The sequence below is a fragment of the Sycon ciliatum genome, chromosome 1 (assembly GCF_964019385.1).
Source record: "Sycon ciliatum chromosome 1, ocSycCili1.1, whole genome shotgun sequence".
NCBI lineage: Eukaryota > Metazoa > Porifera > Calcarea > Leucosolenida > Sycettidae > Sycon > Sycon ciliatum.
Window position 1 is genome coordinate 81859653 of NC_088643.1, and position 18494 is coordinate 81878146.

Below are 18494 nucleotides of genomic sequence, written 5' to 3' on the forward strand. Positions count from 1 at the left end.
ATAACTGCACACAGGGGAGTTATATTTTTGCGACTCCCTGCTGTGCACAATGTCATGCACTCCCACAACTCGAACTGCCGATCTCATCTACGTCTACGTGTTCAGTTGTGCTGATCAGGTCTTGTGACTTGGAGTCGTAATTTCACTACTTCATTGGAAATCTGGCAGGCTGTTCCGATCCGCGCGATCGAAGGAAAAATTCGAGTGTTGAAAATGGTTGTGAATTTTTCAATATTGATTGTGAATGTTGAAGTAAGGGCGATTTCGAAAACGAAGGGATGGATTCCTTGATCGCCAACCAGCCTGTCGTGATTGACAATGTAACTTCCCTCGGTGACTCAACATGCTTCGGGATCAGTCGTGGACTAACCAGCATTCGTCTTCTCCTCACAGGGCTCTGGAATCATCAAAGCTGGTTTTGCAGGTGATCAAGTGCCAAAGTGCAATTTTCCGAACTTGTGAGTATCGGGGTGTCCTCTCAACAGACCTGCATGTAGAAGTATTACTGAGAAAGGCTTTGCTGTTGGCTGTGCGCAGTATTGGAGGCCCCAAACATGTCCGCGTCATGGCAGGTGCTCTCGAGGGCAATGTATTCATCGGACCAAAAGCTGAGGTAAGATCCTGAAAACCTACTCTACAGGTAGTGTGATTGAGTAGAGTGGGCGATTGTGACACGCTATTTGTGACAGTTCGTACAGAAACCAATTTGGAATTTGTTTGTCATCCCAATTCCCTGGTTCTTGTCTTCACTGCGTTTTGTAGGAACATCGTGGTCTCCTGAATCTTAGATATCCCATTGAGGTAAGAACCAATTATTTTCATATTCAATTTTAATTTTTCTCCCATTCATAATGCCAAAGTTCCCATGACCTGGTGTGCCACAATACCTCATTTCAAGCATTAGGACTAGGGAAGTTTGAACGCAGTTTAGATGTTGCTGGATTAGCGTGCAATCCCTATTGTAGACAGACCCATGCGTATGGCTGAATGGTTGATGTCCTTGCTTGCGGGTAAGTTGTAGGGTTCCAAATTTGAGACCTGGGCTGGTACATGTGAGCGCGATTGTGTCTAGTGCTACAGCTACTGTGACAGTGATGCAAGTGTGGACCCGTGCACGTGTGCCGTAAAGTACTGTTGATCCGCCCCTTGTCGAATTTGTGCCTGTGAAGCGACTTCAGCGTGTACAGTGAAATACGGTGTTGAACCGACGCATGCACTGCTGTACACAAAATACGTGCCAGTGCAGGGTGAAAATGTGCACAATCCAGCATGCCAAGCCTGATCCTCTGCTCTGTTGTATATCATCCCGCACTTGACCGACTTGATCTATTTCCCGCCCCCTGCCGAAAAACCAGCTGGGAAACGACATGGTGTGGGAGGGGGGATGAACAGTACTTTACGGTACACACGACAAGCTGTGCCAACACCAACGATCGAATTGGTGTTCACTTGCTTGGTATGTGGGTAACAAGGATGCAGCTTAGGGGACACGAGAGTGTACAGCTGTACGCCCCCTGGGCTGATGGTGTCTTGTTTGACTTACTTTGTGAGTTGTGCGTCTACCACAGTTGACTTGGTATGCTGATAGCCAGCCCAAGCAAAGACTTTACATCGACTGTTTGTTCAACATTTCAACTGATACTGATGCAGTTGAGGCTATAACAAATTATCAATTTGTGTAATGTGCTTTGGTGTCCGTTTGTATACCGTGTGTGACGTGCAATGTTGGTGTAATAGACTAGAGTGTAGTGTAGTGTGCCTGTCTGATCTACTGAAGGTTGTGTTCTTGTCATGCCGCTTGTTTCCTCACAGCATGGCATTGTCACCAACTGGAACGACATGGAGCAAGTTTGGCAGGTTAGATTGCATTCTTTACCCAAACCTGCGTGCACCACAATGTAGGAAGGCTCACCTAGGGATGAGAACCGACCATCCTGTGCGCACTCTTTGACTATCTTGGCTAATGGTACAAGTCGTCTTCTTTTGGAGAAGAACATCGCTATGGATTGAAGCATGATTCAGAATACCACATGCTGTGATGCGATGTGCGGCATACGACACCTGCTACGAGCTGCAACCGCGACACACGATTCACAATCTGTTTTGGTCTCTGTGACGTTTGAATGCGGTGCATAGTACATGCACGTGTACCCAGCCTAGTGAACTGTACTCCATTGATGTACATGTATGTCGTGCTTCTCGCATCGCAGTAGTTGAACTTACCGTAATGTCCCGTATAAAAGCAGGTGCTTACGGCCGTATAAGCCGGGGTTCAAACCATGCTTCTATTCCAAACATGCTTCTACGTCAATATCTTCAGTCTACACTGTACACTGCACACTGTCCTGCATGTAGTGTGCACATACATGTATGTACAGCACGTATGCTTCTATTCGAATCGTGCTTCTGTGTCACGGTGCTCTTCGAAAAATCGGCTTCTATTCGAGTCATGCTTTTATACGCGCCACTACAGTAGGTAAACTTCTGTGGGATTTGGCCGTGCGATTTCTTGCGACAGTGTGTGACAGGTATTGCCTTGTCGCGAGTGTCTCGTGCTGCAGGTCGCATCTGTAAAAGTGATAATGTGAATCATGCTTCGATGTTATGGACATTTGGACAGCTGCTAGGTTGTAGATTGAAGTACTGTTCCGTTCACATGCGCTGTGCAGACCATACGAAGAAGTTCCGTTTCAATAAAACTTGTCATTTGCCTCTGCAGCTACTAGTATGTTGTATCGCAGTTTGATGTCGCATAGTGAGGGTTGAATGCTGTTTTTGCTCAAATAAATGAAAACATTTTTATGTATTTTGAATGATTCTTGATGTTTCCCTGGCAAGCTTACACCTCCTAATTGGCTCGACTGTTGCCGGTACATGTATCACGTCGAACTGGCCAAGCTCAAACTCTGTGCATGATCAACATCAAGTTTTTTCCTTGTATATGTTCTTTTTGTCCTTGTGTAGTACATATTCTCAAAGCCTCAGTTGGACACGTTTGCAGAGGAGGTAGGCCGCGTGGTGATATGCCTGTTTCCGACTTATGCCATTTGTTTTCTTGCACCCAGGGTGGAGACTGCACTAGTACATGCCATTATGTTTTTATTGTTTTTAGTTTTGAATTTACTTGAGACTTGATGACTCTCTTCCTCTCTGTGTGCAACATGGACGCTTCAGCCTTGACACATGTTATCGTTTCTTCTGTCCTTGTGTTCACAGCATCCGATTCTGCTGACAGAGGCACCGTTGAACCCTCGCCGCAACCGTGAAAAGTCAGCAGAGGTGGGGTCGCCTTTCTTTCTATTCCATAGCAGTGCAGTAGTGGCATGGAAGTGGTACAAATGCATTTGAATGAGACAAGTGCAGCTTGATAGGGCTTGTGCTGCTAATTATAGCTTCTTTACCCATCACATACATCTGCAAATGGTACCAGGAGTCCATTGCTATTTTTCGTGTCTGATCCATGTGTACAGATCTTCTTTGAAACGTTTAACGTACCGGCATTGTTTGTCAGCATGCAAGCAGTGCTCAGCCTGTAAGTATCCAATGTGCTATTCCCTATAGCCATCAGTGGCTTTCTCTCTTGGTTTGCTAGGGGAGGGCTGTTTAGATAATGTGTGTACGCGTGTGTGTGTGTGTGTGTGTGTGTGTGTGTGTGTGTGTGTGTGTGTGTGTGTGTGTGTGTGTGTGTGTGTGTCTGCAGGTACGTGTATATGGGTGTGTACGTGCGTGGATGTGTGCATGTATGTGTGTACTTCAATCAGCTATGTGGTGGATACCAGGTGCAAGCTGTTGAATGGTGCAATCCCAGCACAAGTTGATATGTCTAACATAGCTGTTCGCTATCATCGCTTCCGCGATGGGCAGGTCTGAGGTCTGAGGTGTGTATGTATATGTGTATGGGGGAGGGGTGTTCAAAATCTACGGCATGGTTGTTTGTAGGGTGCCGACGTGTCCCATCCTTGTCTGCTGTCTATTGGCATTGCTCATGCAACTTGTGCTGCTGTGGATGCTGATGCTACAGATGCTGCTGTTAATAATACAGATGCTGGTCCTGCTATTACTGCTTCTAATGCTATTAATTTTTTGATTCTACTCTTGTTGTTCACAATGCTGCTATATTGCACAGGTATGCTACGGGTCGTACAACGGGTGTTGTGCTAGACTCCGGGGATGGTGTAACACATGCAGTGCCAATCTACGAGGGATTTGCCATGCCGCACTCAATCATGCGTGTCGATGTGGCCGGAAGGTGAGCATTGCGTATTGTGCTTTCCGACCAGTGAAGAAAATCAGTGTTATTAGCCTGACCGTTGCTACCTGGGCTTTGGGACTGTGTTAGTATTGTGTTAGCATGCTGTCAAGCTCACTCAGTGATCCACTGTACACTAAGTGAGCACATCGGTAGTACATACAGTGGAACTCTGATCAGACGTGTACCCCACATGGACAGCAGGAAAATGTGCTTAGTATCCAAGGCCATTCTTATCCTAACATGCTTCAAGGGGAAGTGCATCGATTTTTCGAGTAGGCTCCAGAAGAAAGACAATTTGATATCGGTTCGAATGGCATATCTCTCGCTTCGATACGATAAGCCAAACTTGCCAAATCACCAATTGTATACTCACGCTGCCATAGCGACCAGCGCAGTGATGACGTATGAAAGGCTTAGCTCCACCACAGAGAAGGTCGATCACTGCAGAAATTGGTCATTTTCAATTGTCTTATTGTATTCACGATATGAAAGAATTGAACCACAAACACACTTCCCCTACTCATGATGTCACACTATGACGTGCAACACGGATTTCGCCATCCCAGATCTGATCAGTGAAGTTGCGCGTTAATTGCTCACTCTGGGGGATTATGGACTCTTGGTATTATACTGTACTAGCAGCACCCGGCCAGCGTTGCCTGGCCGAACGTGGCATGCGGGTGAAGCAAGTACATGAACAGCACACGTGCTCAGCACGTGGTGGTGGCTACACGATTCGCGCGCTTCGCGTGCTCAGTGCTTCTGTGGCTGCTTTCGCTAGCTACACGATTCGCACGCTTCGCGTGCTCAGTGCTTCTGCGGCCGCTAGCTACACTGTTCGCACGCTTCGCGTGCTCAGGGCAGCGCTGCTCCGCAGCGCTTCTGCGTAACACACAGACAAACACACGTCACAGGTGCCTCTTCTTTATAGTATATATGTAGAAGTGCCCTATTTTAGCGGTTTTTCTGCGCCCGGTTTTAGGGAATAAAAAATCGTGTTTTGAATGAGGTCACGCAGCTCCGAGAACCCCTAGCAGATAAGATATGCTATACGGGAGGTGATGCTTAGGGCCGGGCTCCACTGCGGCTCGCGTCCGCGTTGCGTGAGCCAGAAACACATGCTGACGCGAAGCCGCTCGGTTCCACACTACAATCGTCACGCGAGGTTCCGCGGCATGCGGCTCGAAGTTCTGGCCAGGTGGTCATGGAAACCATGCATGACGCAGTCGCGTGATCATTTTTGGCGCGAACGTTCGAACTCCAAACTTTACCCACAGCTTGTTCTTGCAGTTTGTTCGAGCTTCTTTGTAGTGTTGTTTTCTTCAGGATTGTAGTTTTTGGTGTTGCTGGTGTTGCTGTGACTGTCACAATGGCGTGTTGGCCTAGGAGAAAAAGGTTCTTGCTGTCATGCTGTCGTTTCAAGCTCTTGCTCTATTCACAGAGATTATTTTGAAAGGTCGAAGCGACGAAGCAGAACTTGTAGCTTGCAGCAGCATGCGCAAAACCCACTCGATCCCTGACACTAGCTTTTTGTGGATGGCACTGCTGAGCATGCCTATGTTCAAGGATTTTTGGAGACGAGGACGTGCCAACAATGACTGCACGTTGATTTGCTGATTGGGAGGAGGGCCAGTACAAACACAACTTTCGCATGGGACGCGAGGCGTTTTGGAGACTCCACGCTCTTGTGGGGAACTCTCTGACCAGGCAGGACACGCACATGAGGAAGAGTGTGTCGTCGAGCAAACGTCTTGCAATTACACTGCATTGGTTTGCCCATGCTCCCTCCTATGCCCAGCTTGCATTGCTGTACGGAGTGGGGAAAACCACTGCCGTCCATATTGTGCACGCTTTCGTTTTGTACGTAGTTGTGCTGCGCCATCATCCTCAGAGGATGTGCTGGACGTGGAGTTGGTCTCACCAACTGGAGCTGCAACCACCGGCTTGGTAGCACCCTGCGACTCCTCAAAAACAACAGTAGCTGTGTCGACAGCTCCTCCAAGTGCACAGCCCCAGGTGGGGTGATCACCGAACAGTTCAAAATATAACCTGACGAGATGCCACTTGCACTTGCACTTATTTTCAATTTCTCCCCAATTGACCCTCAATCGCATTGCCATCAAGTTGCTGATCGTCGTCATCCACTCCTGATCCAGTAGGGGGCTTCTTTTTGTTCCTTTTCAGGATAGGAACAATCCAACTCTCCATCATCTTCTTGCCTAGCTTCTTGAGTCCGTCAATCTTATTCTTCACAACGTCATCAGTCAAGTCCTCCACATCATTTTCTCCGTGACTCGCCAGAAGTTTGCCATCTCTCTTCATTTCCACCATTTTTTCCTTCGTCACTCTCTCTTTTCCTTGGCAGTCTTCATCTGCTTCTGGAACCGGCTGCTGACAACAACAACCGCTCCAAATCTTTTGACCAGTTGAAACCCATCGCACACGGAAGGAAGAGAAACACTGACAAAGTTGAAACTGACAAAAACGAGTGAAAGACACAACAGATCTTGTTGTTCGTCGTCCGGTCTTGCTTCTTCAAAGCAGATTTCAAGTTTCCCGCCAGCATTTCCCAGTTCACGTGATCATGAACAATGCAAGCCGCGATCGCGGCGAGCCACCACACTACAAAACGCAACGCGAAAGCCCGTGGCAGGCCGTCACTCCGCGGCACTCGCTTAGAGTCGCGGTTACCATGGTAAAACCCAAAAATGTACGTGCCGCGGAGCCGCAGTGGAACCCGGCCCTTCAAGCCTTCCCTGTGTATGTACATGTATATTATATACCATTGTGTGCTGTGAATATGCGTGCATCTCCATGCAGAGATGTAACTCGCTACCTCAAGTTTCTGCTGCGGAGAGAAGGGTACAACTTCCGCACATCAGCCGAGTTTCAGATTGTGCGGCAAATCAAAGAGGTAATGATTGCAATGTACCGTTTGGTTTGTTTGTTGTGCTTTTATTTATAGTCGTTCAACCAGGTAATGTGATCCTGTCGGCTAGGAGTTTGGTAATAGACTACGTATTTCCCCGTAAGTTAGTTCTCCCCAATGACTTAGTACCCCCTATAAAAAATACACTTTCCACTGCCGAGGTTATCACCCCGAAAGACAGTTCCCCCCCCCCCCCCCCCGAAAGATAGTAAGTTCGTACCCGTTCTACATGTCCAGACACCGTACAGTACATACATCATATGCACGCACACTAGAGTTGCGCAGGCTTCCCACTGCGTGTCATTTACCCCCGATAAAAAAGTACTCCCCGAAAGATAGTACCACCCCCGAAAGTTAGTACTCATGTGGCTGCTAAGTTCGAAAGTTAGTACGTACTAACTTACGGGGAAATACGGTAGTACACACACACACACTATGTGATTCATAGAATACAAACTCTAGGATGAAACCAGCAATGACTGCAGGTAGATTTTAGATCTGTCCAATTTGATTTTCCGTGAACAATGTTCTCACTGACCTACTTAAAACCATGTAATGTTTTTGTTTTGTTGTTGCTCTTCTCTTGCGTCCTGTACACAGCGATCGTGTTATATTGCACCTAATCCTTTGAAAGAGGTAGGTGAATCTCTGCGAGTACTTGAGTACATGTATTCTTTTGGTGTTGACTGGCTCTGCTCTCCAGGATGTAGTTATGTTATTGTACTGGCAGTGTATGCTGAGGTCGGATATTGCATTGACTGGAAGGTGAATGAAATATCCTTTTGACGTGTTCAATGCTTTGAGACAGAGTCACTCAGTGAGTGCCTGCTGACTTTGTCTCTGTCTTGGGTGTGCGTCTGTGTGCTTGTGCTGCCCAGGAGTCTATGGCTATCGATGCCGAGAAAAGCAGCTTCTTACTACCGGACGGCAGCCGTATTGATGTGAGTTGCTCTGCTTTTGTGCAATCCAATAGCTCTAAGTGTGCACTGCTCCTGTCTTTGTTCTGGATTTTCCATGGCAGCTTTGAGAGTAAGACATGGTGTTGAGTTGTGTTCTTTCACTGTACAGCTAGCAGGGCTGTGTGTTGACTGTACTGCTAGCAGGGCTGTGTGTTGACTGTACTGCTAGTAGGGTTGTGTGTTGACTGTACTGCTAGCAGGGCTGTGTGTTGACTGTACAGCTAGTAGGGTTGTGTGTTGACTGTACAGCTAGCAGGGTTGTGTGTTGACTGTACAGCTAGCAGGGTTGTGTGTTGACTGTACAGCTAGCAGGTGCTGCATGCACTGCCTGCACAGCCATGCCCGGTATTCACATTTGCAGTTTTCTCAATGCATGTGTGCATGTGTGTTCTCCTCACCTTGTTTTTTCTCATCCGTGTGTCTGTGCATCCGTGTGTTTGTGCATCTATGTGTTTGTGAATGCGCAGCTTGGACACGCCCGGTTCCGAGCAGCAGAGGTGCTTTTCAAGCCAGACCTGATCGGTGAAGAATGTGAAGGACTTCATCAGGTACGTGTAACGGGGGGGGGGGGGGGGGGGGGGGGGAGGTACTGCCAACCCGCGAACTCCATTGCAGCCAGGGAGTAGTAAAATACAGGGAGGTGACACGCCACTAATAGAGAGGTTCTGCAAAACGAAAATGTGTACGAACTTTCGCTCTACGTCACGAAGTGAGAAACTTCGCACGAACTTTCCTAACTTTGGACGCGAAACTTGCAGGGAACGCGAAATGAACTTTCGTAGGAAGTTTCGTGAGATTGGGTCATGTCGTACGTGCACTTGGCGCGTGCAAACTACGAAAATGTGCAGAACACAAAGTGCGTGCGAAAATTCGTACACACTTTCGCAAGGCCTGTCGCGAAACTTCGTTCGAACTTTCGTTGTGCAGAACCTCTCTAATCGTGATTTTTGATGGGTGCCTCGCGCTTGTTTTTTTTTCTTTCGCAAAAAAAGATGATCTGCTGAATCAATCTTGAGTATTTGTCGAAGAACTAATTCCGTGAAAAGGTCTATCCATCTCATGGAACAGCATTTGTTTTGCTCTTGTGATACATCTGTGTCATCGTCATATGGAAAGGTACCACCCTTCCGAAATTCGTCCCGATCGACGGCATGGAGCAATAGAACGAAGGTGATTTCCTTGAGAACAATACGTGTACGATTGGAGATGAAAAGCGAGTGCACCGATTTCGAAGTCGAAAAAATCTCTAGGACACCACACGATCGGCACTAATTTCTCCTCAGTTGTGATCAACCAGTACTTCTCTACCTTCTTTGTGATGATGAGCATTTCATATTATGGTATGCTAGAGATTCGGGAGTTCACTTTTCGGAATGAAATGTTCCTAAGTTTGTCAAGGATTGAAATGCGGGCTACGTCGTCGTAAACAGCTTGTATCGACACAGGAAAAATCTACGGCACGCAGGGATATCTCCCAAAGTGATACCACTCTTGCTGGACTTCTATCCTGACATAGTGGTAGTTTGGTCGACAACCAAACTTTGTGAAGGCAGACAATTGTTGGAAATTCTCAGCGCTGAGTTTCTACGGGCTGCAGTAGGAGTCTCTTTGGGGGTAGGTATTTTACTACTCCCTGATCGAGAGAATCCTGATCCGCGCGCGTGTCTACACACTTCGGTACCCATAGTACCCCAATCTCACCCGCCGGGTGAAAACGGTGCTGAGGCAATCGTCAAACTGGCCGTACATGCTCGTGTCACCTCCCTGTATTTTACTACTCCCTGATTGCAGCCATTTAAAGGTTCGCATCGGGTGAACCTGATGTGACTGTTGAAGCAGACAGGCTATGTGTGAGTGTTTGGACTGAGAATAGTACATGCATGAATGCCAGTACCGTCACATTGATCCCCCACGCCGTGTCGCTTCCCAGCTGGTTTTTCGGCAGGGGGCGAGACTTAGATCAAGTCGCTCAAGTGCAGTATTATGTACAACAAAGCAGAAGATCGAACTTGGCATGCTGGATTGTGCACATTTACGTTCTGCACTCGCACATAGTATTGTGTACAGTAATACATGCGTCGGTTCAACATCGTATTCCATTGTATACGCCGACGTCGCTTCACAGGCAGAAATCTGACGGGGGGGGGGGGGGGGGGGGATTATAGTCTGTTTCAAAAAGATTTACAATCAGGTTTGGGTCTTAAAAAGTATGAAGATAAGGGAAATTTGGACAACAAAGTACATAGAATGGCTTGTTAGGACACGGCAAATTGTTCTGTGAAGGTTTCGGAACAATTGGACCAACCGTTAAGGAGTTAGAATTTCGGCCAGGTTTCCGGCCTTTTCCCATGGTTTACAATTTGCCCAGGAAGCCAGTATCGATTTTTTATCAAAACCCACGATTTATCCTTTCCTTTTTGGCCTTGTGGTTATGAATGCTGTCTGCTGACCATGAAGTTGTGAGTTCAAATCCCAATCTATCCTCAAGTCAAACTTTTTTTCATTGTTTTGGTGATCAAGCTGGTACAAGACAAAGAAGATGTCTGCACCAAACGACTTGTTGTTGGAGGTCGCGCTTCCTGCCGAACTGACTGACACTTGACTGGCTCACGCCATGTGAACACACCCACAACACTGCAATGGTGTGAGTGAATATGGAAGTCATCGCGCTGTAGCTTTTTGAGATTTATTTTTAGTATTTCAAGATCGCCAATTTATTTGAATTTAGCAGTCAACGCCGTCTTCTATCAGCGTTCACAAGCGTCTGTTTTTCCCAAAATGTCGTCGAAGTCACACGGCTAGCTTTGCCAAGTCATGGCCTTGGGAATGAGTCCGTGTCGATGTCGTTTTCGTCACACGGTGAGTAAATTGCATCGCAGCTCAAAGAAACTATTTTGGTCACAAAACGGATTGGGACACATGCCGCTCGTCAACACTTTCGTTTCGACATGTCCTGTCTGACTCCATTATCGATACGAGGAAGAACTCGTTTGTTGCAAACCAGACGTACGTCCATGACTGTGTCAACGTGAGTGAGTTGTCATTTTTCCTGCTTTCGCGCGGAATATTTCTTCGAGTTCACAGTGAGTTTTTCCAGGCAGCGCTCGAGTGCTCATACGGTAAGACGCCAAACTCCGCGGGCGATCGCCAGGGTTGTAAATCTTTTTGAAACGGACTGTAGGGTGGGGGCAGATCAACGGTACTTTACGGTAGTATGGGTGGGCGTATGGGGTGGGGGGGGGGGAGAGGGGGGTGTATGGGTGGGTGTATGGGGGGGGGGGGGGTGTATGGGTGGGTGTATGGGGTGGGGTCTACTGCACTGTAGTTCCCATATTCAGGAGTCATGGTGCAATTGTTATTCTAGTATTCTGTCATGCGTGTCATTGCTTGAGGTGTCTATCTGGTGATCTGTTTGTTCCATGACTATTGTTCTTGTTGTAGGTTTTGAACTACTCCATCATGCGATCAGACATGGATTTGCGCAAGACTCTTTACCTGAACATCGTACTGTCTGGTGGATCAACGCTCTTTGACGGTGAGATGTCGGGAACAACTGCAACGTTCGGCAATTTCCTTCATAGCATAATGATTTGTATTGTGCATGTTCTGGCGAATGATGACTGTTTAACGAGTACTGTACATGTATTTTTTGTAGGCTTTGGTGCACGTCTTCTGACCGAAGTGAAGAAGCTTGCTCCACGTGACATCAAGATTAGGGTAAGCTGTCAGTTCACGGAGTATGATCAGTTTTGTGCACATGGTTGTGTAGCGGCATTTATTGACATAATCATGTACATAGTGCTCTAGCAGAATCACTAAGACATTCATGTGTTGGCTAACTCAGTGGGTAGAGCATGAGACTCTTTATCTCGGGGCCGTGGGTTCGAGCTCCGCGTTTGGGCACCAAAGCAGGCCAGCAGGAAAAGGATGCACAAGGAGACGGAAGAGGGTACTTAACACATGCGTTTTATTTCATGCACGTGTGACCAATGTACACGCAGACATGGAGTTACCTGGAGGTGCTGTGTGGTGTTGCAGTCAAACGCACAATTATGCATGTAAAAAGAGTAAAGTTCATTTATCCACTTTGCTGCTGGCTACGTAATTGTGTTGAGACATACAACCAGCTTAGGAAGTTTTGCTTGCCCCTTGTTGTTGGTCGTGCCACTAGAGGTTGTCGGAGAAGGCCAGAATAGCACCACGGTTGCGTTATTTTGTCAATTTGTGCTTGTTGTTTCAGATATCCGCACCTCCAGAGCGTCTCTACTCGACCTGGATTGGGTATGTGTTTCCATGCTCAATCCACATTGTATTTCTCGGTGCTTCTTGACTTCTCTCTCTCTCTCTCTCTCTCTCTCTCTTTCTCTCTCTCTCTCTCTCTTTCTTTCTCTCTCTCTCTTTCTCTCTGTCTCTTTCTTTCTCTCTCTTTCCCTCAAAACTGCCTTACAAATTGCTTTTCTCACACACTGTTTCCTCGATGTTTCTGGTACACCCCCCCCCCCCCATTATATTTGATCCTGGTCACTCCAGTCTGCATCCACTGTGGTGTCTGATGATTGTCCCTATTGCCATGAAACTCGGGGTAACTACAACAGAACAAGTTGGAGAATTTCCCCCGCCATTGTGTACTTGTGTCTGTTTCCCGGATGATGAATATAAAATGTCTTTATTCCACTTCGACCCACTACACCCTGCTCGCTCTCCGACCAACGTTGACACGAGTGCTGCTACTTTACCCTTCTTGCTTTACCCGTGTGCTATTTGAGCTTCTGGTAAGGTCTAATCTTTGTCTTGCTGTTTGTCTGCTTGCTCTTGCAGTGGTTCTATCCTGGCATCACTTGATGCCTTCAAGAGAATGTGGCTATCGAAGAAGACGTACGATGAAGAAGGACCCAACGCCATTCACAAAAAGATGTTCTGAGCTGCGTGTCGTTTGCACCGTTTGCATTGTCTCACTGTCACCTGTCCATGTACATATTATAGTCTACCCGCACCCCTTTCATGCCAAACTGCTGACTGCTGCTACCCTGCTGTGCTGATGCTGCTATCTGCTCTCCCCTCTATTTCGTTGCTTATTATTGCTGTGTCCGCGTTGCAGTCATCTTTGTTTTACCTTTCCTACCGTATCACCGCTTTGTTGCCTCATGAAAGTAACATATTTTCATATTTTAAAATTCTCTTCACAGTACAGAGGCACATGCACAGGTGTGCCTTCAGTCTCTTGTATGTAAGCTTTTCATGAAACAGACTCCTCGCTGTATTTAGCAAACTATGCGCAGATGTTGAAATAATTCCTACCGTTGCTCACTCTCCCCCGGCCACTCCATTAGAGAACTGCCTGCATTTGTAGACGGTGCGGTCTCGTTTTTTCGTTTGGTGACCTTAGCGCGACTTTAGCACTTGTACAAATCATGACTATTTCATTCTCAACATTTACCTTCCTGCATTTCCTCACTTTTGTAGATCTGATATGTATGGCGATGTGTTTCATTGAATACGATTATGTCTGTTTTTGCTACTCTGAGCAAATTCGATACAGTCCTGGCCTAGATTCCTGGCCAATTTGCACTTTGCTTTGTGGGGGGTGGGGGGGGGGGGGGGGGCAGAAGCATGATTACGTCTGTATGTACTGCGCTGTATTTCTAAAGGCAACGCACTGAACGCAGGCCGAGGGTCGTTATTATTCTTTATTTCCACGATGGCCCATGGCCAATATTAAAGGAAGAAAATATGATTCAAATCAGTCCAGAATCATTATAAAATCAGCCTAGCAAGTAAGGAAACCAACACATTGCAGGAGAATGGGGTACAGTGAGCTACTACAGGAGCATATGAATGATAGAATGAGGCTAGACGCCATTGATTTAAACGCATGCTTGCTATTTGTTTCACGCAGGTCGGGGGGGGGGGGGGTAGTTGGTTGAAATTGTGAAGCCTTCGGGGACAGGTTGATGGGTGAGTTGGTGTGTCGGTATGTGTGTGATGTTCTCAATGCGTATGTTCTCATGCGTCGTAGTGCATATGGCTGCTCTGTAATTGGTCGTGCAAGGTGAGGCTGTTGCAGGTGAAGGGGAGCGCGGATGTACTTGATGTTGTGGGCAAGAGTAACCTGTCGTAAGAGTTGCCGGGAGACTAATGTGGGAAGTTGGAGATGGGCCATATGAGTGCTCCCTGTTGCTGCACACATCACAATCTAGCCTATGAAAAAGGTAGACAGACAGTAAACAATGGACCAGTTGAGGCTGTGCTCAATCATCGATGTGTAGAAAGAAACACACAGCAGAGGACAGGAAGTCCTATAATACATGTACTTGTACATGTACTTAATTTCAACTATTAAAGGGGAAGTTAAAGGGGTAGTCTTCGGGGTGCTGAGTCGAATGGTCTTGGTCCGAGAAAGCTGAGACGCTCCCTTCCTACTTGAATCCCAATCGAACTCGCGCACTTCCACCGAAACTGGATGACTGCGCCCTACTAGATGGGGATTTGTATGCAAAATGTCACTAAAAGCGCCGTTTCGTTCTTATAAAAGCACGGATGACCGCGATTGGCCCATATGTTGTAGTCTTTTGGACGCTGAGTCGACTGGTTTTGGTCCGAAAAGGCTGCGATGCAGCGTTCCTCCTTTATTCCCAATCGAACATGGTTGAACAAGCGGTCACGTGCTCCTGCGTACACCAGTCAGCTGGTCACCGTGCCTGCAGGGTACAACTTACTAGCCTGTTTGACCTTTTTTGGGTACAGTCCTGTCACTCGAGTTGAACTCGAGTTGAACCTTGGTGTGAAAGTTGTCGCCTGCTGGCGTGGTGACCAGATGATCTGGGCACCCAGGAGCACGTGACCACTTGTTCAACCATGTTCGATTGGGAATAAAGGAGGAACGCTGCATCGCAGCCTTTTCGGACCAAAACCAGTCGACTCAGCGTCCAAAAGACTACAACATATGGGCCAATCGCGGTCATCCGTGCTTTTATAAGAACGAAACGGCGCTTTTAGTGACATTTTGCATACAAATCCCCATCTAGTAGGGCGCAGTCACCCAGTTTCGGTGGAAGTGCGCGAGTTCGATTGGGATTCAAGTAGGAAGGGAGCGTCTCAGCTTTCTCGGACCAAGACCATTCGACTCAGCACCCCGAAGACTACAACTGGTGAAATTTTAATTTTTGCCTTAACTTCCCCTTTAAGGCAAAAATTAAAATTTCACCAGTTGTAGTCTTCGGGGTGCTGAGTCGAATGGTCTTGGTCCGAGGAAGCTGAGACGCTCCCTTCCTACTTGAATCCCAATCGAACTCGCGCACTTCCACCGAAACTGGGTGACTGCGCCCTACGAGATGGGGATTTGTATGCAAAATGTCACTAAAAGCGCCATTTCGTTCTTATAAAAGCACGGATGACCGCGATTGGCCCATATGTTGTAGTCTTTTGGACGCTGAGTCGACTGGTTTTGGTCCGAAAAGGCTGCGATGCAGCGTTCCTCCTTTATTCCCAATCGAACATGATTGAACAAGCGGTCACGTGCTCCTGGGTGCTCAAATCACCTGGTCACCACGCCAGCAGGCGACAAATTTCACACCAAGGTTCAACTCGAGTTCAACTCGAGTGACAGGAGTGCATCCAAAAAAGGTCAAACAGGCTAGTAAGTTGTACCCTGCAGGCACGGTGACCAGGTGACTGGTGTACGCAGGAGCACGTGACCGCTTGTTCAACCATGTTCGATTGGGAATAAAGGAGGAACGCTACATCGCAGCCTTTTCGGACCAAAACCAGTCGACTCAGCGTCCAAAAGACTACAACATATGGGCCAATCGCGGTCATCCGTGCTTTTATAAGAACGAAATGGCGCTTTTAGTGACATTTTGCATACAAATCCCCATCTCGTAGGGCGCAGTCACCCAGTTTCGGTGGAAGTGCGCGAGTTCGATTGGGATTCAAGTAGGAAGGGAGCGTCTCAGCTTCCTCGGACCAAGACCATTCGACTCAGCACCCAGAAGACTACAACTGGTGAAATTTTAATTTTTGCCTTAACTTCCCCTTTAAAGTACATGAAAAAAGCTGTAACTCCGATACAAATCAACAGTACTTCAGTAGCGAAGAGATAAGGTAGAAGACAAGGAATAGGTGTATAATTATGTATGTGCCATGTATGTATGTACTGTACACGTCTGGAAAGGACATCTCCCTTTCTTCCTAAAAACCATATTTTTCACTATCCTGGGTTTTGCCATGATTTGTATCTTTTGAGCGAAATGTATCATCATGCCTTTTTTAAGTAATCATAGCGTTGGGTTATGATTTCGGTTGGGTGGGGGAGGGGGCAATCCCCATGCATGCCGTGTGAAACATCGTGTTCCAGTCCAAGTACAATGGCAATAGTGTAGATCTACACGCATTAATTTTAGATATACACGCATTAATTTTAGATATATTAATATTAGATATACAAGCATTAATTTTAGATATACACGCATTTGTAACGTTATGGGGACATCGTCACATGCTGAAGCCGGTCAACACTGAATATTCGTTGTTACAATGATTGAACTGCATGTATTGGAATTGTCCCGGCTTGTATACATCATGTGCCACCATGGGAATTCAGTCATGCGTAAACTTGGACCATGATTGTACGTAACGTTTAGACTGGGCAAGGTGTGGAATTAGTGGGACATTCATGAACGGACACAACATGATCACGGCGTATGTGCATTTACTTTTGTCTCCATCTGCTAGATGGCCTTTGTTGGTACGGAGGTGAAACGCACGAAGTTCAAACACATTTCCTTGTGGCATCTTTCACCCTCTGAGTAACGAATCAAAGAAATCCTTATCGTTGGACGACACCTTATGACCATAATATCAGCAGTGTAGCATCTGCTAGCTAGCTGCTTGCTTTTCTCCTCGTCATCGGGGTATGTACATTACATGTATGTCAGCCGTGCTATCTTCTGAGACGTGCAGCGAACTGTGCAAGTCGATGTACAGCCGGTAAATACAGCTGACCAAAGCATAACACATGAACACCACCATAGGCACAGCAGCAAAACCATGCTGAAGTCTAGAGTGAACTGGACGTAGTACACTAAATGCACCCACGTTGTTGTGGGCGTTAAAGCTAATTATCTGCGTTACTTAACCACAATCATTTTTTACGCGAAGTTCAGTTCAAGTCTATCGGCAAGAGGGTTTCCGTGCGGGTGAAAGGGTCAGAGACACACAGTAATCTATGACACAGTCTTCGCTAACTGACATGTTCAGAAATGTCGCTTTAGCAGCTATGCACCACCGACTGCTGGAAATGGAGGTGGATTTGTGTGCGCTGTCATGGACATAGAGATCAACCGAGATCGAGAAATCCTCGCATTAGGTGGTGACATGGAGTCCTTCTCGCTGTCGTGTCCCCGAGTGTCCACCGGTGAAGCGCTCTTGATTTTCATATCTTATCAAAGCAGTCAAGAGCCGCGACACGTCGGAGACGAAAGTCAATGTAGGTGTTTCGGCCAGCGATAATGCCTGCTCTTGGCAGAGCAAGTATGATACTCGGTACACAGGGTCAAACCGATAAAGGTATAATACCAAAACCATTTCACGTACTCTTGATAATACTAATACAATGTACGGGTAGTAATACAATGTACTGGTCTGCCTCCGTGGTTGCAGAGCGTCTTACTTGAGGAAGAGAATAGGCCCATCTTTTCTCGACCAATGTCGCCTTCTGTCCATGTAACCGCCTTCGGTATTCATATGTTGGCCTATTTAATATTGGCATGCTCTGCGGATTGTGTTGGCCTTGTTGGGTTGCTTGTGCGCCCTTGTGATCAATGTCTCGTCCCGGAGTGTGGGAAAGAACATCCTGGTCCGTAGTGATAGTGATGATAGCAATGATGGTTCTGCGATGAATTCAGGAATGGGAGAGAGCGACAGCAGTGATGGTGGCGATGATTCCTTGGACGACAGTGATGATAGCAACAACGAAGACGACAGTGACAGCGAAGACTCGGAGAACGGCAGCAACTCAGATGGCAGTGACAGTGATGATGGCTCGGCCGTGCAAGCCCAACAACCTGCCGTTCTCGTGCCTGCAGTTCCGGAAACTCCCAGGCCCCCAATTTTCATCACACAGCCCATCGACTCGGGCCGAGATGCGCCTCAAACAAACGCACCAACAGAAGCTCTTATGGCGGACCCACCAACCCCTGCTGCTCCTCTAGACAAAGATGCTCCTCAGTAATCTGCGGCGCTTTGCAACGCACTCATCCTCAATCTGCAATCGAACCTCTCCGATCTATCCTACACCAGCTCAGTGTGCCAATCAAGTATGGAATGGTATGGCTGTGTGGTAAGTTAGAGTGAGCTC

General features: G+C 47.2%; 1 protein-coding gene across 1 annotated transcript; it reads left to right on the top strand.

Moving 5' to 3' along the window:
• Positions 1-211: 211 nt before the first annotated feature.
• On the top strand, positions 212-13669 carry LOC135805852 (beta-centractin-like). The gene is made up of 17 exons (XM_065319970.1): positions 212-320; positions 394-458; positions 538-613; positions 763-801; positions 1813-1857; positions 2965-3006; positions 3217-3279; positions 3471-3532; positions 4127-4249; positions 7073-7166; positions 7782-7817; positions 8060-8122; positions 8608-8688; positions 11582-11675; positions 11796-11857; positions 12381-12421; positions 12959-13669. The coding sequence occupies exons 1-17, from the start codon at positions 279-281 to the stop codon at positions 13059-13061; spliced, it is 1131 nt and encodes a 376-aa protein (XP_065176042.1). The 5' UTR covers positions 212-278; the 3' UTR covers positions 13062-13669.
• Positions 13670-18494: the final 4825 nt, after the last annotated feature.